Source organism: Fomitopsis serialis (assembly GCF_022376445.1).
Source record: "Fomitopsis serialis strain Sig1Antser10 chromosome Unknown B0H18scaffold_14, whole genome shotgun sequence".
In the NCBI taxonomy this organism is placed as follows: domain Eukaryota; kingdom Fungi; phylum Basidiomycota; class Agaricomycetes; order Polyporales; family Fomitopsidaceae; genus Fomitopsis; species Fomitopsis serialis.
In genome coordinates this window covers 237,738-260,601 of record NW_025954974.1, presented here as the reverse complement: position 1 = coordinate 260,601, position 22,864 = coordinate 237,738, and the positions used below count along the sequence as shown (strand labels likewise).

At 57.3% G+C, this 22,864-nt stretch overlaps 6 protein-coding genes across 6 annotated transcripts; 3 read left to right on the top strand and 3 right to left on the bottom strand.

The window, feature by feature from the left end:
• Positions 1 to 498: 498 nt before the first annotated feature.
• Positions 499 to 2,743, top strand: B0H18DRAFT_1116448 (uncharacterized protein; the record flags this gene model as incomplete). The annotated part of the gene is made up of 5 exons (XM_048033430.1): positions 499 to 579; positions 627 to 775; positions 837 to 846; positions 900 to 2,552; positions 2,630 to 2,743. 5 exons carry the CDS (start codon positions 499 to 501, stop codon positions 2,741 to 2,743), a joined length of 2,007 nt encoding a protein of 668 aa, XP_047896534.1.
• A 679-nt stretch (positions 2,744 to 3,422) lies between these two features.
• B0H18DRAFT_1093382 (uncharacterized protein) lies at positions 3,423 to 7,794 on the bottom strand (the record flags this gene model as incomplete). Its single annotated transcript, XM_048032346.1, has 19 exons — positions 3,423 to 4,056; positions 4,111 to 4,364; positions 4,417 to 4,560; positions 4,615 to 4,648; positions 4,698 to 5,214; positions 5,278 to 5,537; positions 5,598 to 5,655; positions 5,708 to 5,797; positions 5,821 to 5,863; positions 5,919 to 5,937; positions 6,000 to 6,158; positions 6,222 to 6,319; positions 6,375 to 6,409; positions 6,466 to 6,548; positions 6,607 to 6,660; positions 6,711 to 6,842; positions 6,901 to 7,061; positions 7,110 to 7,442; positions 7,497 to 7,794. 19 exons carry the CDS (start codon positions 7,792 to 7,794, stop codon positions 3,595 to 3,597), a joined length of 3,234 nt encoding a protein of 1,077 aa, XP_047896533.1. The 3' UTR covers positions 3,423 to 3,594.
• Positions 7,795 to 8,679: 885 nt separating this feature from the next.
• Positions 8,680 to 11,049, bottom strand: B0H18DRAFT_1102761 (uncharacterized protein). The gene is made up of 3 exons (XM_048032563.1): positions 10,715 to 11,049; positions 10,649 to 10,658; positions 8,680 to 10,594 (listed from the first exon to the last, which is right to left on the bottom strand). The coding sequence occupies exons 1-3, from the start codon at positions 10,807 to 10,809 to the stop codon at positions 9,071 to 9,073; spliced, it is 1,629 nt and encodes a 542-aa protein (XP_047896532.1). The 5' UTR covers positions 10,810 to 11,049; the 3' UTR covers positions 8,680 to 9,070.
• A 3,511-nt stretch (positions 11,050 to 14,560) lies between these two features.
• Positions 14,561 to 16,345, top strand: B0H18DRAFT_929780 (FAS1 domain-containing protein). The gene is made up of 6 exons (XM_048041692.1): positions 14,561 to 14,839; positions 14,896 to 15,115; positions 15,173 to 15,509; positions 15,566 to 15,796; positions 15,863 to 16,080; positions 16,149 to 16,345. The coding sequence occupies exons 1-5, from the start codon at positions 14,617 to 14,619 to the stop codon at positions 15,878 to 15,880; spliced, it is 1,029 nt and encodes a 342-aa protein (XP_047896531.1). The 5' UTR covers positions 14,561 to 14,616; the 3' UTR covers positions 15,881 to 16,080; positions 16,149 to 16,345.
• Positions 16,346 to 16,768: 423 nt separating this feature from the next.
• B0H18DRAFT_1141890 (PARP-domain-containing protein) lies at positions 16,769 to 20,030 on the top strand (the record flags this gene model as incomplete). The annotated part of the gene is made up of 21 exons (XM_048035647.1): positions 16,769 to 16,970; positions 17,029 to 17,110; positions 17,168 to 17,270; positions 17,329 to 17,435; positions 17,554 to 17,671; positions 17,724 to 17,752; positions 17,805 to 17,860; positions 17,914 to 17,960; positions 18,023 to 18,120; positions 18,170 to 18,236; positions 18,287 to 18,319; positions 18,372 to 18,595; positions 18,654 to 18,773; positions 18,819 to 18,847; positions 18,908 to 18,919; positions 18,975 to 19,009; positions 19,061 to 19,072; positions 19,123 to 19,145; positions 19,200 to 19,313; positions 19,371 to 19,518; positions 19,568 to 20,030. 21 exons carry the CDS (start codon positions 16,769 to 16,771, stop codon positions 19,628 to 19,630), a joined length of 1,722 nt encoding a protein of 573 aa, XP_047896530.1. The 3' UTR covers positions 19,631 to 20,030.
• B0H18DRAFT_990928 (splicing factor, Prp19-binding domain-containing protein) lies at positions 19,783 to 21,840 on the bottom strand. Its single transcript, XM_048045023.1, has 7 exons — positions 21,630 to 21,840; positions 21,361 to 21,564; positions 21,268 to 21,311; positions 21,137 to 21,219; positions 20,942 to 21,087; positions 20,605 to 20,888; positions 19,783 to 20,543 (listed from the first exon to the last, which is right to left on the bottom strand). The coding sequence occupies exons 1-7, from the start codon at positions 21,712 to 21,714 to the stop codon at positions 19,845 to 19,847; spliced, it is 1,545 nt and encodes a 514-aa protein (XP_047896529.1). The 5' UTR covers positions 21,715 to 21,840; the 3' UTR covers positions 19,783 to 19,844.
• Positions 21,841 to 22,864: the final 1,024 nt, after the last annotated feature.

The following is a 22,864-nucleotide window of genomic DNA, read 5'->3' as shown; positions in this document are numbered from 1 at the left end:
ATGAGTGACTACTCGTGAACGCGCACGACGAGCTGAGTCGTAAGCCGGTGTCAAGACGAAGAGATAGACGGAGGCCCAGCCTGACTCTTCCTGCGAGTCGTTCTGCAGTTGATGTGTCGGGAAGGCAGCCGTGAGTGAGCAAGAGATCCGCGGTGACAAGGCACAGTAGCTAGGACTGTCGCGGAGAGTTTGGCCAGAGCGATCGCGAGGCGAGAGGGCGTTGGTGGCCTGGCAGGAGATAGGATCGTGACGGGCGGCCGGGGACCTCGCCGCGAAGGCCAGTGCGTCGGTGCCTTCCTGGACAGTGCACCGAGCAGTCCACCTCTGACGGTCGCGATGCACAGAGGTATGATAGAAGACATGCATCATGCCACACTGGGCGGTGGAGACAACGAGCGGGTTGGTTCAACTTGGTGAAGGCTGTTGACGAGCGTCGACCCGTCGGATAAATGCCGGCGAAGGCGGGCGCGGGTCGACAGCAGCGGCGAGTGTCCATATATGGCCTCCTCGGATGATTCGAACAGCACCCCGCTTGCAAAGGAACACAAAAGCCTTTTACAGAACATGCAACAACATGATGTGAGTGCACACGTCGGTCCATCGGCGTATCGCTCACGAACTCCTAGACAGAGAGGATAGCCTCTCAGTCCATGTCCGAGTCTGCCACCGCCAACCCAGACCTCGGCGAGCTCAATGGCACTTTGAATCGCCTCTGCGACGACCTCAAACGACTTACAGCGAAAGTGGAAGCCTCTTTGAACGGACATTCCTTGAGGTGTGTGAACTCTTGAACTACCCATGATGGTCAGCTTTTAACGGATCGATTGCGCCTTCAGCATGAGCCAGGTAGGTATCATGAAGTGCCTATGTTATTGCATTGAGAACACCATGTCGTATAGTTGAAGCACCTCAGGGGAGAATTCCACGAGCCGACCGGCAAATTTGGAAGCGCGGAAACCATGCTCAAAACCCTCAAAAACTACCTATGTCCCGCTAGTGCCCTGCCACCTGACATCTGGCGCCACATCTTCCATCTCACCATCGCGCAAGCCAAGATCGAGTCCAAAGGTACACCTAACTATCTTGGCGTACACAGACTGCAGACGAACTACAGCCGTCTGGCCACGCTCGCCACTGTCTGTCGTTATTGGCATGATATCTGCGTCCAGACGCCCTCTCTTTGGAGTTGTGTCATCTGGCGTACTTCTCCACTACAGGAACAGGTTCTCAGGTGCCATCGTGCCATGCCGCTGGACATCTCCCTTCGCGGACACGGAGTACCCAAGGTGCTTCTCGAACCATCGAACGTGCGATGCAGAGCGTTGGAGTGGTCACAGTGCACCGAAGACAGTATCACCAAAGAAGGCTGGCTCCTAGCCCTCTCGGGCGAAGTTCTCGAAGACTTGACGCTTTCATGTCACGAAGTCCGCGCCTCCGAGAGACCCGAGACGCCTATGCGCATCATGCTATTCGGCGACTCGACTCCCCATCTGCGGAGTGTGTCGTTGTGCGGCCTTACCTGGGCCCCGAAGAACCGTTTCATCACTGTGACGCAACTGTTGATAGGCCACAGCTCATGGTCTCATCCAATCTCGACTATTCTTGACCTCCTCAGCGGCACTCCTCAGTTGGTTGACCTTGTCCTATCAGGGATGTTGTCTGAGCAGCAAGAGGTTGTCGTTCTGGGTGGCGCGAGGAAGGTTCACCTCCGGAACCTCCGACGGCTCTGTTTTCATAACACTGGTACCGGAAGCCATGGCATCGTATCGTTCTTCCCAGCGTTGGTTGTAGCGCCGCAAACTGTTGTTTTGGTGAACAACGAATCTGCGACGTTTGAGCGCTGGACACCAGAGATTCTGCTTCCATTTGATCTCAGCCCTACCACCATGCAGCTCAGGTTTCACCTCACCCCGTATTCATACCGAGAAGTCGGTAGGCTCCAATTCTCGATCATCGCCGCCAGTCAACATTGCGGGATCATTTTGACAAGAAAATCCATCGTCCCCGCGCATCAGGGCTATCGCTTCGCCAACATCATCGACCTATCTCAAATACAACATCTGCGATACTTCGAGGCCCTCCAGTTCGGTGTTATTGGTGGCAGCCCGCCCCCTCCGTGGGCCTCATGGGTTTGGTCTTCTATCCTTCCGGAGCTATCAGCGCTGGAACGACTGACGATCTTTGGTCGCAGTCTGCCAGACATCGCCAAAGCGCTCGACGGCGACGGGCTTGTGCGCATGCAGCAAGGCCTATGCCCACGGCTATCCCGGATCGTCGTCCTCCTGTCACACAGAGATCCACTTGTCGAGGCGACCATGGCCAAGCTCGTCACAATACGGGAACGGCTGCAATTCTCCTGCGTCACTATTGGGTATCTCTCGGACTACAGGCATGAGAGGTGGTATCAGCAAAGCGAAGACTACCTCTTCGACTCGGTGGAGTACGCGGACTACGAGAGAGTGCCGGGAATGAAGACCTCATGGCCCGACCAATCAGATCTTCCTGCACTACCTTCCGCGTACTGGCCGGAAATCGAAACATATTCGTCCCAGGTGTAGTACTCACCAGTCGTCGAAGTATGTGTTAACTTGATCGAAAGAGCTGGCTGCTCATGATAGAGTTGATTTAGATGCTCATGCGGCTAGTGGTAACAGGAGCCCTGCGTAGGAGCTACGACGTCGCGATGGTTTCGTTACCAGAGTACGTCTCCTACGTTCTGGCGTCGCCGATGAAAGAGGGCTAACAACAACTAGGCGAATACGTTCTGATGAGTATCTAATGACGGTGAATGTATTGAATTCGAAGTACTCTACTCACTCTTCATACGGAGGCTCTCAAGTTGTCTCGCTGATAATGGCGTGCCATATTTTTGACTGAAATCGCAGTGTCTTGCTGCGTAGTGCGTATGATCCCTACTAACCTCGTCACTGGGATCAAGGTGCAACGGTTGTTTTGGGCGGCCACTGCGCCTCTCAGCGGCGAAGGCTACCTCAATGCCTGACCGATAGACCTACGGAGCCCCTGCACGTCGTCAGAGAGAATCAGATGTAGTATGACAGGCAGCGGTACAGAAAGAGATTCGGTCGCACCGATGCAGGTTTGATCACACGCGCTCTGCTACGGTGTCGAGATCGTAGCCCATATATATATATGCGAGCCAGGAAACCGGCGCAACTTGCACAGTAACAGCGAGGATCTTCGGCCGTGGTACCGTGACGTAAGCGTTCCCGGACAGCTACTGATCCTCTCCAAGGCCCCGTGCACGAGTGTTGTAAACCGGAATACGAAGAGCGTCTCCCTCCGGGAGTACGCAGGCCAGGTCTCGCCGCTCGCGCTCTGTCGCCGTCGTGGACATCCACAAAGTCGGTACGGTGCGTTCCCGGTTTCCGTACGATTTTTACCAGCGATTAACGACACCGTTGCGGTCCTGCGGCTTCGGCGTTCCGCTGTACAACTCCGTCTCGCATCGCCCGGCGACGCTGTCCGACGGCGAACGCGCTACAACTCGAGCAAGTATATTACAGACGCAATCGCACCATACAGCGGACTATGTACCATCGATGAGTAACGTCACAAATCAAAATTTCAGCATATTCATATGCTTGACAACAATGCAATTCTTCTCCAATACTCAATCCAACGTCCCACATCCTCCTCGTCTAGTTGCCTTAATCTAGGATCCGCTAAGGTTGCCGATGTAGCGACGGCATGCTTTGATTCCAGTGCGGGGAAGCCCATTGCCAAAGTACCGGTCGCAGTACGCAATGATTCGAACCATGAAAGGAGTCGGAGAGCGGGCAGCATGCGCAGGAGCTTGACCTCAGAATCGTCGTGGGGGACGTCGGCGTCACGATCAGTATGTCCTGCTTGCCGCAGCGTCGCTATCCATTGGTCGTATGAAACAAGCGGCACCGAGAGCTGCCGCGAGATCGCAGACGCGATTGTCCTCCAAGGTATGGGTCGAGGGTGAACGAGATGGACGATGCCCGAATCAGACACCCTCCTAAAGTCGCTTACTGCAGCTGCGACGACGTCGAGCTGGATCCAATCTACCGCCTGCGCCGTGCTTCCGATCAACTAACGTCGTTCCCAAAGCCATGACAGACGTACCCTGTGATCCTCAGGGAAACACCTGAGCTTCTCCGCGCTTTGCACGAGTACTGGGAACCACTCTGTGGCATTCCAGGCACCATCTACACCTCCAGAGATCTGGCCCACGCGTACGATGACCGTCGTTAAGGGCGTTCGTTCACTCGCATGGTGCAAGACATCCTCCGAGACCCACTTGGACTCGCCATAGCCGGTACCCACTGCAACTTCGGGCGCGATCCTGGTTTCGGCATGCACCTCGCTGACGGGAATGTCTGTCTCATGCCTGTGAATGAGAACGAGGTGGTAGTTTCTGAACATACGTACTGGAGAATACACCAATGCTGCTGACGAAAATCAGTCGCGGCAGGTGAGTGAAAGGAGAAGACAAGGCGAAGTCGATAAGGCTGCGCAATCCCTTCACGTTGTTCTCGAACGATGCTAGGGCAAGGTTGAAATCCACGCGCCATGCTACAGTCAAGTTCAGCATTGCATTTAGAGTCACAGTAGTGTCCTACAACTCACCATTGTGGATGATGTGCGTGACGGAATCTCTCATCTTTCACGAGAACTGAGTCAAGTGACCAACGCAGGATGGTTGGACTCACCTCGTTATAGATACTGCGCTCGATCCCGAACCGCGGGGCGATGAGATCCCCTTTGAGAAGAACCACCTTACCCTCGTCAAGGTCTACGTCGATCCTTCGCTCGGCTAACGCTATCTTCTGCCGTTGCAGAAGGCTCTCCCCGCTCTTTGCTATCCTGTTCAGAGCGTACACTTTTATAACTCCACTGTCCAAAACCAATTTTGCGAGCAGAGCGCAGCCTAGACTGCCAGTCGTGCCCGTCACGAGTATGACATCCCCACCCGAACTCGGGCGCGACAATTCTCCTGAATGGGATGGGAGGTCTTTGGTGTATTGGTCGACCATCGCGCGCATTGCGCTTACGTGTACGTCTGCGGATAAGTGAGCTTCTGTCCCCGCGACAAGGTTTGAGATGTAGGCAGCGAGACGAGAGACTGAGGGATGATCGTAGACAAAGTTCCTGATGCCACGCGTGTCCAGGTGCGCAGAATCCTTGATGGCACGGAGAAGCGAGTTCCTGATCCAGGTAGCTTGTAGACTGCGAGCGCATGGGTCATCAGTCCGTTCGATTCTCGACACGTGTGCTTCAAGTTGTTCATACCTGTCACAGCCATGTTCGAAGAGGTCATCGTCGTCCTTCACGGGATGCAACAAGACCTTTCCCACTACTGCACGGACGAAGTCCGTGGTAGTCTTGAAATCCCACTGTTCAGGCGGCGGGATGCTTGACTGGGCCGTCTCCTCAACCGCGCGATACAACTTCTCTATCTCCTCATCGTAATCGTTGATCATGGCTTGGCGACGCGCTGTTCCCTTCGCAGTGTACGTGAATGGCTTCGACGGGTGCGCTACAATGATCATCTGAGTACACCCCAACGCATCAGTACGTGTACGGTATAGACTACGTGTGCCGAGGCGTACCTCTTTGAAGAGCCATGAGTGCTGGGGCGCAAATGTGTTCATCTTCTCCACGGTAGGCCTGTCGGTAACTGTTACAAAGACCCCCCGAATGAGAGGTAGACTTGGCTTACCAGATCATGTTACGGTACTCCGCCAGCTTGTCTTGGTCAGAGGGGTCGAACCTGAATTCAGGCTTCGGGTCGGGTCGACAATGACTCCAGCTTGGAAGTGACCACGGCCGAACATGACACTTGAATAGACATGTGGGTCCTGATTGAGCATGCTCTCTGCGGAAGACGTGCGTAAGTCATAGTCGCAGAAATCGCATTAGAATTGATCTACCGAGGGGTCCAGGATTCGTCTAACGAGGCGGTGATCTGTTAGCTTCAAATCTGGATGTATGTATAACCGATGTAGCTTTACCTTCTCACCCGTGTTATGCATGATCTGATCGTCGCTTCGTCCATATACTTTCCAATGCCCGGGTTTAGTTGGATGCTGGACGACCAGGTCTGAGGTGTTGTAGGCGTCCCGACCATCGACCTGCATGTTGATGACGCTGGGTGCGCAGAACTCATTCGCCTAAAAGCATAGCCGTCAGTGCACGCGTACGTTGTGGTACTAAAAGACAGACAGTGTACTGACCAGCACGATGAGCTCGTATGTATTGTCGCCAAACAGCTCCATCTTGACATCGAGGAAGGGTGCAATCTGGAAGTAGTCCCAGTCATACCCCACCTTGGCTGAATAAAGTCGTGAGTCAATCCTCATACCACACCAGTCTGCTATTCAACGTACCTGGCATGATGGGTGTGAGAACCAGACTTTCTGTGCTAAAGACGATCGTCAAGTGAACAAGTAGGAGATAATCAACAGAGAGCACACTCACGTTCCATAGAGGATGAATATAGACACGCCTTGTGATGTCATATAATCGCCGATCTGTTTGTTCAAAGGACCTCCTCCGAAGATCTGAGCACCTCCGAGTCTTCAGTTCGCTACGCGGATACAAGTGTAAAGGGCAACGTACAGCACCGTCTCGGCTAGCCAGCCATTCTACACACTCTGCCCTAAGCGACCAAGCCTATGGATATCCCATGACGCTATGACTTTGTTGGATCGACGGAGACGTACCTCTAGAATCGACGGAACAGAGAATATTATGTCACTCTCAGTAGCCTTCGCAGCCAGGAAATGTATATCGGGATTCGGAACGGGCGCTGGCGATCTCGGTTCGAACGCGCTCAAAACAATGCCGCACGATGCCTGCACCGAAGTCAGTGTGCCAACTAAGGACTCAGCCACAGCCAAGGGATCGACTCACAACCCAGCACATTACAGCGATTCCCAAGGTATGGAACAGAGGCACGACGTGTATCGAAAACACTTTGTCCGCGAGGTCGCGTTCCCCAAAGTAGGGGATGATGCAGGCGTCGAGGATGCGTCGATGCGAGAAGGGGATTGGCTTCGGGAATGCCGTCGATCCTACTCTGAGATCAGACAAGATAACGGATGGAGTTGGACAAAACGCACCAGATGAGTGCATGATCAGCGCTGGTGTATCAGATCCATGAGGCACATACGGGAGGTCGTCGACCTCCTCCGCCAGCGGAGCGAAGAGTTCCCCGAAGACGAACATGGGCGAGACGCGCGGAAGAGGAACGCTCGGCTGCTGAGTCTTGATAATTTCAAGCGCGCTGTGCATGAGGTCCGTGATGCCCTGTTCGCTGCTCACGAGAACATGCTGCACGCTCGTCTTGCTGATGAGGTGCGCGACGGCAGCGGCCGAGTTGCGGGGCGAGATGGGGAAAACGACGAAGCCAGCGCGGATGATGCTCATGATGGTAACCATGTACGGGATACTGTCTGCAGAACCGCATGAGTATATCGACACGAGAGAGATTCTCGACGTGGGCGCACCTGATGATGACAATATGCCAACTACAGAATGTCCCTGCATGTCAGGCGTCCAATCCGTACGTGTCCTTATCTTCTGAGCACCGACATGCATGGCTCTAACAGCTTCGGGCCAATACAGAGCCTGTACAGCACCGTCGTCCTTGGAATAGACGAACACGCGCTGTTGCGGACTATGCTCTGCGTGCCATTCATATAACTCAGGCAGCGTGAGGGAGCCATCCATCGGAGGCCGTTTGAAGGTAGAGCTCGAAAAACCCTGAGTCTGAGCGAAAATAGGGTACAGCGTCCGGCCAGACATCTTGCAGTTCCGATTTGAGACACTCGAGGTTAGTCTTTTTGAATCATCGCACGTAGGAGGTTGATACATACCGTCACGGTAGCAGAGAGGAACAGGCTCGATCGCCGCGTCGACGGTGCACTGAGCCTGTATATATGATATTCCGAGTCTGAGCTCTACGCTGCCAATATACAATGACTGCCAATTGGAGATGCCCGGACATGCTCTGCTGCCGACTCGGACTCGGGCCAAGTCAGGCTGACGTTTGCGAAATGTGATGCAGTGTGCACCCCAAGTTCTTGCCAAGGTCATCGACGAACATATGAGCTGTTTGTACAAGTCTGTTCATCGATTGGTACCCGTGTTCAAGTGATACCCTGCAAAATCGAAGGCTCGTCAGCGCCACAAGCGTGCTTACGATACTATGTATACAGTGACTTACTGCGCCCCATTCAACATTGGGATTGGTTTGGTCAGGGTCCAACTGCCAGCCGCGACCGTGAGTTCGGAACTGTGGATAGCGAAGCAGGACAGGGAAGCGACACACCTCCACCAACGTCCGACAAAGGCCTGAAGACATACCGGAACACGCAAAGTATACATGGCCTACCAGCACTCGCATTCGCACCCGTGTCTGGCGTAACCACGATCCACGCGCCGTCCAATGGTGACAGGGGCAAGGACAAGGATACAGTAAGGAAAAGATGACGGGTGCATCCAGCTGGGTCCGAGAAAGGGTCGCAGAATGCCACCACTGAGAGCGCTGCCAGGACAGGAAGCAGTCCTGTGCTGAGCAATGTTGCATGATATATCCCTCCCATTGCAATCGCATTCCGAGAGAAGCAGACCTCACGCTATCCACCTGCCGCAGCCCACGTACACCGCGAAAGCAACGTGACTCAAGCTGGGGGGCGACACGCCCACACCCAATCCCATAAGGAAAAGCCAGAATAACGGTTCTGAACCCATGTGCAACGAGCGACATCTACAGAATTAAGCAACGAACGATACGAGGGGGGGGGCCTAGGAACACTGGTCGATCTCTATGTACGGATATGCATACCAACTAAGGGGCGCCGACAACTTACAAGCGAGCGAAAACCCGGAAAACGTACTGTACCACAACAACGAGCGGGAAAGCATAGCGTAAGGACGTAACTGCCGATGCGAGCATCGAATCATTGCCGGAAGGGAGGGGAAGGGAAAGAAAAAGCGTCCATACCACATACCACAGACTCTATAAAGTCCAACACCGCCTCACCACGCTTATAATCGCGCACCGCCTCGGCGAGCCCGATCACTCGACCCACACGGGCCACAGACAGTGCGCGCGCGCGGAGCACACCTCCGGGAGGGCCACCCTCGGCTCCGCCGCAAGCGCCTCGAACCGCAGCGACGCAAACCTGCCGTCGAACCCGGCCGGGCGCGCCCTATCCCCCTTGTACGAGGGCAGGTACCCCACGACGACGTGCGCGACATCCGCGTGCTGCGCGAGCTTGGACAGGACGACGCCCGCGGCCATGAAGCGCGTCATCAGGACGTGCACGGTGCGCGGGCGCGCGGGCGGCGCGCCCCGCGCGAGCGCGCCGAGGGCGACGGCGAGCCCGACGTCGTGCACGACGACGGTGTCGAGCGACGCGGGGAGCGCGGGGACGCCCGTGCCGCCGACGCCCTCGCCGAGGAGCCATAGCGTGCGCACGTGCGTCGCGGCGAGGACGTGCCGCAGGACGGCGTGCGCGTCCCACGCGGGGGCCGTGCGCCGCGCGCCGCGGGGCGGCTGCACGAAGCACACGGCTGCGCGCGGGCCCGCGACGAGGATGTCGCGCGCGCCGGAGACGAGCATCTCCGTCGCGTCGCGCAGCGCGGGCGTGCGCGCGAGCGCGGCGAAGAGCGCGGCGGTGCCGTCGGGCGCCGCGGCGGGGCTCGCGTGCAGCCGGATGGAGGCGTCGTCGGGCAGGTCCACGTGCGCGAGGAAGCGCGCGACGTCGGCACTCGCCATGTCGGCGCAGACGAGCCTGCGGAGGCACGGCAGCGCGACGCGCGGGGGCGCGCCGGACATGCGGAGGCGGCTGAGGACGAGGTCGGTGAGGCGGGGCGCGCGCGCGAGCATGCCCATGACGCCGTGGCACGCGTCCGGCCCGGGGCAGCCGTCGAGGTGGAGGCTTGTCAGCGCGGGGAACTCGTTCTCGGGCAGGACGCTGCAGTCGCGGAGGGTGAGCTGCCGCAAGGACTGCGCCTGCGTCGCGAAGCGCGCCGTGAGGCAGTCCGTGTCGAGCGCGGGCAGGTGGCGGTTCATGCCGAGCACCAGCTTCTCGAGGCGACATTGACACGCGGGCGACGCGAGGATGTCGAGGTCGCTTGTGCGCGCGTTGGCCTTGTCCCACTCGATCGACTTGACGCGGTGACCGTCGGACTGGAGGAGACCGCGAAGCGCGGGCGAGGGCGAGGCGAGGAGCCGGAGCTCCAGGGGCGTGCTGCTGGACTGGCGTGAGACCGCGAGCGGGCGGCGGTCTCGCCGGTCAGTGATCAGGCTCCAGAGGGCCAAGTCTGCGAAGGCGACAGAACGCCAGCGACGGCACACTTTGACGATGGTGGCCACCTTCGCGGGGACAGGTTCTACGACGCTCCAGATGTCGCCCGTCGCGGTCGCGTTGCCGGCATGCGGGTGGGCGGCATCCTTGTCCTGGATGGAGGCGAGGCGGAAGATGTACTGGAGGATCTCGGGGGGCAGGCAGACTACTGGGAGGTAGGCGTTCTTCGACGCGCCGACCTCCTTCTCTGCGCGACGCAAAAGGCCTCGCAAGGAGTCGAGCTGTGTGAGCTGTGTGAGCGGTCATGGACCTGGGATGGAAATAGTGGAGCCGCAGCCACAAACCGTAGGCAAGCTGTGGAGGGACGTATGAGCCATGGGTAGGGGTGAGGGCGAAGTGTCCAGACAAACCTTAAAGCTGAAACATCGTCGTTTACCCTTGCGAGGGTGTCTATGAGTCGCACGAGCGAGGCCATGGTCTCTGAGGTGATGCTCGGAATGTCCATAGGAGGTGGGAGCGCAGTGGGAGTACGCGGCTTAGACCCTCATATCCTGCGGGTCATAAGCATCCGGGAGTCTGCTATATCGGTGTTAGCGAGTCCGAACGCGGAGAGACTCTGACATGAACGGGGCGAGGGGGCACGCAATGTGTCAATGAAACCGTGCGCTGGCTGGCCGGTCTCTGTGCGGCGGCGCTTCACTGGGAGGCGACGCGGGGGAGACTTACCGGGAAGAGAAAGTGGGTGGCTGGCGAGGTCTGCGGGGGAGGCAGGGGGAGCGGGCCCTGGCCCTTATGAGCATAGGCCAGCATAGGCAGACAGGGCCGGCGCGATCGAGCGCAGGCGAAGCGAGATTGGGGGCGGGCGATCGCGCGGGGAGCAGGCGGCCATTGGCCCAGGTCATGATAGAGTTCACGCTCGCGGCACCACACAAAAGGAGGAGCGGCGCGGCGCCGCAGCGGGAGCGAATTGGGAGGGCTCAGGCTGGGATGGAAGGGCGAGTCGGGGCCGCCGCCCTGGCGATCAATGAGCGACCCGGCAGTTGCCCCCCGCCCCTCGCTACCCGCCCGGCGTTCCGCGCCTCCCAGAATGGCTCCGTCCGCCAACAGCCGCGTTTACGCGCCGGCCATTTCCAATCCCGGCCCACCATCCCCCAACGGGACTCCCCGGCGCAGGCACACGTCGCACATGTTGCGTCCACTGCACTCGCCAGCGCAGGCCCTCCGTCACGTCGCCGCGGTCATGCAGCTCACGGACTCGAGAGACCAGTCGTCCGCAACCTGAGCTGCTAGCACCGATTGCCCAGATGGGTCTTCGAAACCAACCGGCTTCGATCGTCCCAGTCTTCGCGTAGATCGATATCTACCTTCCACAGCACCGGACGAGCCCGCGCGTCACTAGAATCGCCCACTGTTGACTGTTGTCCAGGTCCTGATGCGGCACTCCGGGAAATCCGGACTCGCACGACAAGTGCTTCCTCTGGGCGATTGCAACCGTACGCATGAGCCCTTCGCGTAAGTTAGTCGTTAGTCTCCACTGTTGGCCAAAAAGAGTTACTCTCGTTTGCGCCCTTCGCGGCAATGTGGGTAAGCGGTGTCACGGTCAACGGTCGGATGTAAATAATAGATGGCGGGTGACGGGGTACGTTGGTACCTGGGTGAAATTCGTGTGTACTTATTAGGGATCTGACGCGCGTATAATATTGCGCTCGCGTGTGGTCGGCCGAAACTTCAGAGTAGTAGGGGTGGTGTCAATGGGTCAATGCACATTGTTACGAGGGAGAGAAAGAGCGCGAGGAACTTGAAGGGGAACCCGCGAGGGGTACATGTGACATGATATCGATGTGTCGCTGTCGTCTTCTACCAAACGCACAAGTCGGGACTACCTCTTTGGTACATGCGACGGTTGCCAGTCTATCAGTGCAAGTGTTATGGATACTTAGGCGGTGCGAGGGCGGTGTCAGGTCCTGCTCCTCCGCCGATTCGTCCTCATCTCAACTGGGGGATATCCGCCTCCTCGACAATTGCAATATCGGTTCGCTTTCCTCCTAGTCCCACTCAGGCTGAACCTCTTGCAATCTGTGATGCATTTCTTCCTGTCTTTGTCGTCGCGCCACACACCTCCCAGATGAAATTCGCTAGCGCGTCATTCCCTTCCGTCGCTGTGAGGACTGGCGGGAGACCAATGGTAGAGCTTGTCTCGCGTAAGGAGTATTTCTGGGTGAAGTTCGTACCTCGGTTCGAACCGCCCAGTGGATGTAGCGTTTTCCAGTTCGTCGCCTAGCAGGACGCCTATGCTGCTTCCTAAAGCATTGGCCCTTGTCGCCCTATCGTCGGCGAGGTGGGAAGCACGACTGTAATGGCATTCCACACTCACAGCCGCTGCGGCGGCCACCAGTCGATATGATCCTGCTTCTAACGCAGTACCGTACTCACCGACTCACCGTTGCTGCTGTCCGGAGAGTCCGGAGTTGCGCGGGACGACCGCAGCGATCGGTCACCGCGCTGAGACGATCCGGTGGTTACCAGACGGAAGCTTTGGGTGGTGATTGCGTGATTGCCAGCACGAATCGAATTTGCATCCGTGCGCTGCCGCGTGAGGTCTTCGTACTAGCCTATTATACTTGTCGGCTGAGTGGCGCGGAGAAGCGGTACGGTACAGTCTGCACGCGTACTTACTGAGGATAGCGGCGGCCGCACCGAGTCTGATCTGAGACGTAGCAAGACCCGAATTTGATAGAAGGATGGGTACACATCACAAATTGTAGGAGGTTCAGCCTGAGTAGGACTAGGAGGAAAGCGAACCGATATTGCAATTGTCGAGGAGGCGGATATCCCCTAGTTGATGCAGTACCGGCGATAGGACGTGCGTGTGGTGAACGTCGATCTGTGCTTGATTCCGTTGGGATCGACGCGTTATCGTACAGTAGAAACAACGTATCTTAGTCTCACCTATCATAGCACCCCCTCAGACCATTTCTGAGAAGGATAGGGCAGCTCTTCCAAGGCGACGCACCTCCAGAACAACACGCTGATCTATCGTCCGAGTCTGAGAACCGCGACAATCGTCAGCGTGTGCATCAGGATGATACAGGCCGGGTAGCTGAGCACAATCGTCAGCGTGTGCATGAGGATGTGATACAGGCCGCGTAACTGAGCAAGACACGTCAGATACCAGGTTTGCCGCACGCATGTCGGTGTAAGGCCTATCAAACGTGCATTGTCTGACAGCGGGAACCCGGTAAAGTGGCGCCTACCATTGCCTGCATTTGTTCATACGTAAATTAAGGCCGCTCAGCTGCTGAGGCCGAGGAGCGACGACCTTCACGACATGCATGTCCGGGTCTCGTTAGGCGTACCTGTCGGGAGGATCAACCGGCTGGGTGTCCTGTGCTGTTTCAGTGCACCGTCGTCATGACCCAGCTGTTTCTCGCCAAAAGACATTTCATAGGGGCTTGACTTGCTGATGGAGGTGAAGGTGTCGGAGTGTCCGACCCGGCGAGGACGTGGTGGCGTCAGCGGGTCCTTCCTTATTTAGAAGGTGTACTGATTCAACGTCTCCCGGCCACCGTCCTGTCCTCTGTACAAGGTGGCTCTCAAGCACGCAGGCACATGGCCAGCAAATCCACACCTCGAATGAACACCGCCTTCGTCTCTGAAACTGGGCAGCGGCGATCCGCCAGTCCTTGACGCACACGTGGCACTGGCATGACGAAGGCTCCGAGGGGCCCCCATGGGCTCAGCATCACAGGGACGACGACGAATGTAGAAGAATTGTGTCTCCCTTCCAAAAGTCTCTATTGCAGCTCCTGGAGAGGCCCCACCCAGCTTGCATGCGAACAAGGTATCACTGTATGCGTGAGCTCGAAGTGAGCAGGCTCCATTGCAATTTGCCATGGCGCCTCTGAATCACGTCGTCGCCCAGGCCACCCGTCTCCCTCGAAGTTGTTGCACCTGCAATGTACGATCGAGTGGGACGCTCCAGAGCAGGTCATAACGGAGTGCACCTTCGCGGCGACCGAAACGGGCATCCCAAGTGACGGGCCCGTCGCGGGCCCAGTGGCGAGAAATGCACTGACGTCAGGCGCAAGTGTCTACGTCTTCAGAAGGCGGGGCCGTTGACGGAGGCAACGCACAGATGCGGTCATCGCATTTCCCGGTCTGGACGCAGCAGCGTTGGATCGCCTGGGCACGCGGCGGCCCCGCCGCCGCCCTATAAGAAGGTGCCCGTCAACAGTCCTGCCAGCTGCACCGCTCCTCACGACTCGCCCACGACCCCCTGTACACGACCAGCACGACGACCACGACTTGGACGATGGTCAACCTCCTCCCACTCGCGCTGCTCGCTGCGGCCAACGCGGTCGTCGCACAGAACACCACGTTCTTGGCCGGCCTCATGAGCACCCTGGAGGACGCAGGCTGCACGTCGTTGACGCATATTGCCTCGTCTCTCAACGGCACCAGCCAGGGCCAGTACCTCCTGAAGAGCATCTCCAACGGCGACTCCTACGTGTTGTTCGCGCCCAACGATGGGGCAGGTGAGTGGTTTCGGCGCCTACAGAAGTCGGATGACGGGTCTGAGGTTTCGTGACAGTGTCTAATGCGCCGTCAAACATGACGGACAACCCGTTCAACCTGCTGTCTTACCATGTCGTGTCCGGCAACTTCAGCGGCCAGTCCACCACTTACCCGAACACGACCGTCGGACGCACCTTCCTGAACGACACGACGTACGTCAAACTCGAGGGTAACAGGAGTCAAGTCGTCGCATGGTCAACTCGTTCGGACGGCCACGTCCACGTCCTGAACCAGAGGTAATGCCAGTGCACTCGCCTTCCATGCTAGCACGAATTCTCACCTGTGGCGCTTAGGAACGACTCCACTGTGACCAACACCACGACATACGGCAACGTGACCATCTACGTCGTGTCCTCCGTGCTCGAGTGGCCCGAGAACTTCAGCGGCGCCGTATCCGCGGACGCGCCGAACCTCGACGCGTTTAGCGCGACGGTGTCGAACGTGACGCAGAGCTTCTACAACGGCACGGACCACACGACGAAGGACGAGACCGTGGCGGAAATCATCGGCGGCGGCTTCCAGGGCTTCACGCTCTTCGCGCCGAACACGTCTGCGATTGAGGCGATCAGCGGGAACATCACGATGTACGAGCAGAACGCGACGCAGATACAGACTATCCTCGCCAACCACGTACGTCCCCCATCGAGTCGCATTACCCCCATGCAGTGCTGACGTTCTGCGTGTAGATCATCAATGGCACATCGGTGTACTCCCCGGAGCTGGTCGGCAAGAGCTACACCTCCGCGGCGGGCCAGGCGTTCTCGTTCTCTATCAACGCGACCGGGCAGTACGTCAAGATCGGCTCACTCACCGCCCGCATCCTCCAGCCGGACGTGCTCCTGAGCAACGGTGTCGCCCACATCATCGACCAGGTCCTAGTGGACACCCAGGAGGACATGAGCGCCGCCAGCTCCGCGTACGTCCCTCCCTAATTCTGTTCCTCTGAGTGAAGTGGTTGCTGACGGAGAGGTTTCGTATAGGGTTGCGTCGGCGACGTCTGAGGCGGCGCAGAGCACGACGGAGACGCGTCCGATTGGGTACTCGCAGACGGCGACGCTCGCGTCGGGCGCGTCGGGCTCGAGCTCGTCTTCGAGCAGCTCGGCTGGTATCGCAATGCGCGGACTTAGCACCAGCCAGATCGTCGCCTTTGGGTTCACCGCTGTCGCTCTCGGCGTGGGCGCTTTCGTTGCCTTGGCTTGAGACTGCGAAAAGAGATGAGAGTTTCACGCGTTTGATGAACGATGGCTTGTTCTTGACTCAGACTGGCATGAATCAGAACGGATACGAAGACTTTATTGTAGGAATGGATTGACCAGATTGTGGTTTTGTATTTCCGTAGCAATATGTAGCATCCAATTGACGCATCCTTTACGGCCCAGGCGACGCGATACGTGCAGATCCTTGGAGCCATAGAACGGTGCCGTGCGCATTGCACGCGGCAGCCTGAGGGTCGGGCACGCCGAGTCACCGACGTGCGGGAGAGGAGCGATACAACGACGCGCCCACATCAGATGACTCCCGCCAATTCCCATATCCGGGCACCCGAACGTCGGGCCCGACGGAGCACCGCTTTGGGCCACCGACGATCAGGAGGCGCGTGCGCGTCGCGCTATATAGCTGAACCTTGGCCACGCGTCAACCGCGCCCCTTTCACCCCTCCCCACCGTCCAGCCCAGCATGCCCCCAGGAAGAAAGCCGCGACGACAGACGCGTCCGACGCCGCGAAACCCGCGTCGGCGCGCGCGACGCGCTCTAGCACGCGCACGAAAGCTCCGACGTCTAAGGCTTCGACGTCTGCTGCAGCGGCGCCGGCTCCGCCAGCGGCCCCTGCGTCGAAAGGGAAGGCGAAGGCGAAGGCGAGTGCGAAGCGCGGGAGGCTGCGTCGGACGATGAGGAGGACGAGGAGCCTGAGGCTAAGAAAGCGAAGACGAACGGCGGCGGCGCCTCGCAGAAGGCGGACCCCCCGCAAAGATGGTACGTCTCGTGTTCCATGCGAGTGGAGGTGGGGTGTGGTTAACTCTGGTGTGTTTTCGAAGGTGACTGTGCTGAAACGCGGGGCTGCGCCGGTCGACCCTACCTCGGGATGGGTGGGTGAGTATAATGTGTACTTTTGAGGTGTGCGACGTGAGCTCATCTCGTGGGGTCCCAGATACGCATCAAGTCCTGTCGACCCCGGAGGGTATCTGGGACGCGACCCTGAACCAGACAGACATCGGGAAGAATGCGAACAAGTAGGATCCTCGTGTGGCCTCCCTCAGGACTACACCGCTCACATCGCCGCTGCGCAGATTCTACGTCTTGCAGGTCTTACACCCCCTCGGCAACGAGGGAAACTGCACGTTGTTCACGCGCTGGGGCCGTGTCGGCGAGAGCGGGCAGCAGCAGAAGAAGGTACGGGTCCATCACAGGTCATCCGCCGGTCTGAGCGAATACCGATTGTTCGGCTCAGTCTGCCATGTCCGCATCTGCTGCCGTGAGCGCGTTCAAGGCGCAGTTCAAGGCGAAGGCCGCGGTGAATTGGGAACAGAGGCATGGTATGGTCGCGAAAAAGGGTAGGTGTCGCCTCGAGCTCGTTCGCCCGGACGCTCATCCATACGTGAACCACAGGAAAATATCAGTGGATAGGTCGGTTCTTCGCGTCTCTTTGGTTAGCAATTGCGCAGGGTGTGCTCAGCGTGCCTTTAGAACGTATTTTCGAAGACGAAGGACAGGAAGACAGAGTGGAAGGTAGCTCGAAAAAGGATGAGGAACCGGAGAAAATCCCCGACTCCACTCTCCCGCAAGAAATCCAGGTGACGCCGGAAAGGATGCTCCGTGGACATGCAATTGACATCTCTCTCCTAGGCACTATGCAGACTGATGTTCTCCGCGAAGTAAGCCTTCATCTTATGGAAAGTGGTGCTTGCTGATGCCGAGCATCTAAAGGCTCATCGACGCTACGTTGTCTTCGATGAATTACGACGCGAACAAGCTGCCCCTTGGTGAGACGCTCTCCGCAAGTAGATCTACACCAATTTCTGACCGCTGGGTCCAGGAAAACTGGCCAAGTCAACCATTCTCAACGGGTTTGCCGCTCTGAAGGTTCGTGGTGTCATGTTATAGCCAGAAGCTCGCGATTACGATGTTGAATGGCGCTGTTTCAGACCCTCTCAGAGGTCATCTCGCAGCCGGATAGTGACACAGCGAAGCAATATGGTGGCTTCCGCTCTGCCGTCCAAGAATTGACTGGCCGCTACTACTCGTGAGCATGATGTTCACTCTGCGCTCGGCGTAGCTGACAACCTGGCTAGCATTATCCCGCATGTATTTGGGCGTAATCGTCCGATTACCATCGACTCATTGCCTCTGTTGAAAAAGGTCAGTGATGCCCTCTCTGCTCAACAGATTGATGACGTTCTGTCGCTCAGGAATTGGACCTCGTCGATGCGCTAGGAGACATGGTACACGATTCCGCATTCCTCACAACATCGGGGCCTACTCACTCTCGCACAGGAAGTAGCCTCGAAGCTGATCTCGTCCACGGTCCCCAAAGACGCGAGCGGCAAGCCTCTCAACCCGTTGGACCACAACTTCCTCTCCCTCAATCTCTCCAAGATGGATCCGGTCTCGCGGAGCAGCAAGGAGTTCGGTGCGCTCGAGGCGTACACGCGCGATACGCACGGCGCGACGCACCGCCATTACCAGGCGCAAGTTCAGAATGCATTCCGTGTTGAGAGGTAGGCCCTCAGCTCGAGGTGACGCTTTGACTCCGTGAGGTGCTGATGGTCATGGTAGACAAGACGAGACGGAGGCGTGGATGAAGGCTGGGAACGATAAGGTTGCGGACGGAGAGCGTCTTCTGCTCTGGCATGGTTCGCGTTCAACTAATTTGCAGGTATGCTGCCTCTCCTCGCAGTGATGGACTCGATTATGAAATTTATCTCCCTCAGGTATTCTCAGCCAAGGTCTGCGGATTGCTCCTCCAGAAGGTGAGACAGTGCGACATGTTTGATTAAGGATCTCACTTTCTGACGATTGCACACATTCAGCTCCCGTCACTGGTGTGTTAAACCAAGTAGCATAGGTGTACTGAGGGCGTACTGACGCTATCGCAAGGTTACATGTTTGGCAAGGGAGTTTACTTCGCCGACGTGAGTACTTCATGCAATGAATCGAACGCATGATCTGATTGGGTTTTCTAGATGATGTCAAAGGTAAGTCGAAGAGCCGTCTACAGGGATCCATGCCACTGAGCGTCGCCTAGTCCGCCAATTATTGCCATGCATAGTATGTTCCTCTATGGCTACGTCGCCGAAACCCGATCTGACTCGCTTCCCCTAGCCTGAGTGATAACACGGGTATCCTCCTCCTGTGCGAAGTTGCAGCGAAGCCTTTCTACGAACAGTTTGATGCCAATTACAACGCCGACCAGGACTGCAAGAAGGCTGGTGCGAGGTGCGTTGGCGTTGTCTGTTCAGTTCCTCTAGAACAGCAGACTGATCACACTTCCAGGTGCACTAAAGGTTGTGGGCGAACTCAGCCCGGGGAGTGGCAAGACGCAGGTGCCACTTTAGAGAACGATGCTCTCAAAGGCTGTCATATGCCGAAGGGACCTGGGAAAGACGTCCAGAACATCCAGGGCTATCTACAGTACAATGAAGTAGGCTCCACCTCTCCTTCGACGAACATTGATTAACATTTCTGCTCAGTATATCGTGTACGACACGTCACAGATCCGCTTGCGCTACCTCCTCATGGTCAAGATGAACTAGTAGCCCGCTTCCCCCACTCGCCAGCGGACATTGACAGTGCAAAATCTAAGACGTGGTACAGTACGTTGTTTATCTGAATTGTGTCCTATGGGATGTCATGTTGCTCTCTCGCTCTCTCGCTGTCGTACGCTCTACCGACTGAACACACCTGTGCTTCGTCGATGTCATTATACCTACAGTACGATACAGCAAATAAAATGTACACTCGCATGACTCAATCCACTCTCCTCCGCTTAGCGTCGTGCTCCCCGTCCACCGACCGTGAGCGACGTCTCCGATCCTGTCTTGGCTCATCCCTGGCTCGCCATCCCTCTCTCCGCACAGGAGATCGTGACCTCGAGTATGGCTGCCGTCTGCGGTCCCTGTCCCTGTCTCGGCCGTCATACCGATCTCTATCCCTGTCTCCGCTCATCGATCCCCCCATGTCTCGCTCATGCCCTGTTTTCCGCTCCCCGCTCTTCTCACGACTTCTCCGCCTATCCCGCCCATCCTCATCGACATTCCGGTCACGTTCCCTCCACGAGCCCTTCTCCTTCTCCCCATCCCGATCGCCTCTCGCGCCCCATGGCCGTCCGCCCGCCGTACCACCACCCATGCTCGCGTTAGCACCGGTGCCAATCTTGTTTGGCGGCAGATTATTGTTCTGCGGACAGTCCTTCTTGAGGTGTGGCCCGCCGCAGAGGAAGCAGCCTGCGCCCGACCCGGGGCCGATGGTCGTCCCGCCCGCCTTGACAGGTGCGGAACCACCAAAGCCGCCCGACGCGACGGTGGTGTCCTGGTCCAGCAAGTGCGTGTACTTCGTGCGGCTGCGCTTGCCAAAGTTCTTCACCTGCATGACCTTAGGGAGGAGCGAGACGTCCATGGTCGACTCGGTCGCCTCCGTGTAGTCGTGCTTTACGAGAACCTCATCATCCTGCATTGATAAATGGGTCAATACAGACGTGGAGGAGCTGCGCGGGAGGGAGAGGACGCACCTGATGGAACGCGCCCTTGTGCCAGTACTTCTGCAAGAACTTCTGCTGCCCCTTCGGCTTCTCCTTCCTGCTCTTATCCGCGTGCTCCATGTCCTCCTTCATCCTCTGTTCCTCCGGCAACGCTCTCCGACGCTCGATCTCTTCGCGTTCGAGCTCACGCGCTAGTGCTGCCTCTTTGTCCCGCTTGATGCGCGCGAGCTCGCGGAGACGCCATGCCTCGAACTCGCCGGCTGAGTCGAGTCCGTCGGTGTCATCAACGTCGGGGACCTCAGCTTCCTTCTCCTCTATGTTATGCAGAGTCAATGAATGAAATGTCACGCATCAGGGGAGAGCGTACTCTCTAGAAGCTCCCGCCGGATGCTCTCGGCCACCATATTGTGGCTGTCTTTCCTGCGCTCCTCTGCCTCTGCCTCCTTCTTTCGAATAGCTTCCTCTGTATCTTCAGCCATAGCTTCCTTCTCCGCCACTGTTACACGAGCCCGTCTGCAGAATGTCAAACTGCACTGAATCTCTAGATGTGCGTCGCACTCACTTCGGTACGAAGACAGGTCGGAACTGGACCTTCGGCTTTTCCTCCTCAGACTCCTCTTCGGATCCTGTTTCGTACTCGCTGGACTAGATGAGGACGTTTAGTTAGACGACATACGATACGATTGAACACACCTCTTCCGCCGCCTTTACCTCCTCCTCTTCCTCCTCTTCCTCTTCTGTTACTATGTCAGTTTACCGTCACGGAACGTAGCCATCTGGACGCACCCTCCTCTATCTCAACCTGTGTTCTTCCCGACTCCCCTTTTCCGGCAACGATGACCTGCCCTTCCTTAGAGATGTTGACGTCCCGCAGCGCGACATTGATCCCCTTCGCTGCCTTGAGCCTCTGCGGAGCTTGCCTTACGTCCAGGCGGCCCTCGTCTTCCTCATCTTCTCCAGTGATATCCTGGATGAGCACATCGCCTCTTCCTCGGGCTCCTGGATCTCGGCGGCCTCGTCGTAGTCGGATTCGTCTGAGGAGGCCTCGCCGGCACCTTTCGGTGCTTTACCTTTCCAATATCGAGCGGCAGGGCGGGGAAGACGTGCCGCTGGCTTGCGGGCAACAGTCGTACCAGACATCTCGCGCCTGTGGTGCAGCGAATCTCGGAGTTCTTAGGTGTGCTAGCAAGATGTAAGTAGCAAGTAGTATCAAGTATGAGAAGCCTGCCACTTGACGAGACGCGCCGTCCAAAAGTGGCAGTACAGTAGCGCCCAAGTGGCACCGACCATGACCGCTCCTCCGATAGACAGTGTCCGTGCGTGCTTTCTGGTTTGACCGTCTGCTTTATTGACTTGTCGCCGTTCCGGCGCATGTCCTCCCTGATCCAGCCATGATTTGAAGAGCGGAGTGGAGCTTGAGCTATGCCTCAAGAGTCAAGATGTTCGCTGTTAATGGACTAGTATGTACTGAACGATAGCACAGGTGCATGCATGCTTCTATGGGCCTGAGGAAGATCGGCACAATATGTCGCGCTGGCGATTGCGACGTGCGGCACCCGAGCCCCCAAAAGTTCGTATCATGTCAAATAATAATATTCCCTCTTCGCGCTCTTACTTACTGTAACTGCCAGTGAGTCATCACGATCACCGCCTTGCCAGCTAACACAGCAAACCAGCGACGGTCCCTTGACCGTTCATCGGCACGTTTAATTTATACCTTTCAGAAACGCGTCTGTTGGCGTTGTCCCTGTCAATTCGAGGCCTTTCGATGCTCGAGGGACCGGTCTTGGGCAAGTACGAGAGCCCGCATACAACTCGTCATGCAAGGAAACAGTGTCATGCTAGACTCGCGGCCGCACAGCGCCGAGTTATCGCTCGTCTCGAACGAATTGGAGCCTGCGCAGCACTCTTCACTGGCACTGGGCCCGGATAGAATACGACATTAATGGCTCGGCGCAGCCTCGATCCCACGTCTGTGTCCTTACACTTTGATGATCGATAAGCCTTCGCTGAACAGGCTCAAGGTTACTAGACACGCCTGCCTCACACGCGCTCACCAGAATGAGGTGCACTGTATCCAAGCAGAGCAGTCCTCTGTATGCGTTTCTCGTGCATCGCCGCTAGATGGTAGTGACGTGAGTATCACTTTGCAGAGGCTTCAGCTGTAGAGGGCTGTCCTCGCATCAGCTGCGAACAGTCTCGATCTCACGCCGGTGTCCACTGAGGGTAAAGAACCACCTGCACCCTCGTGTGTCCAAGTTCGTGGCTTCTATACGCGCCGCGAGTCAGC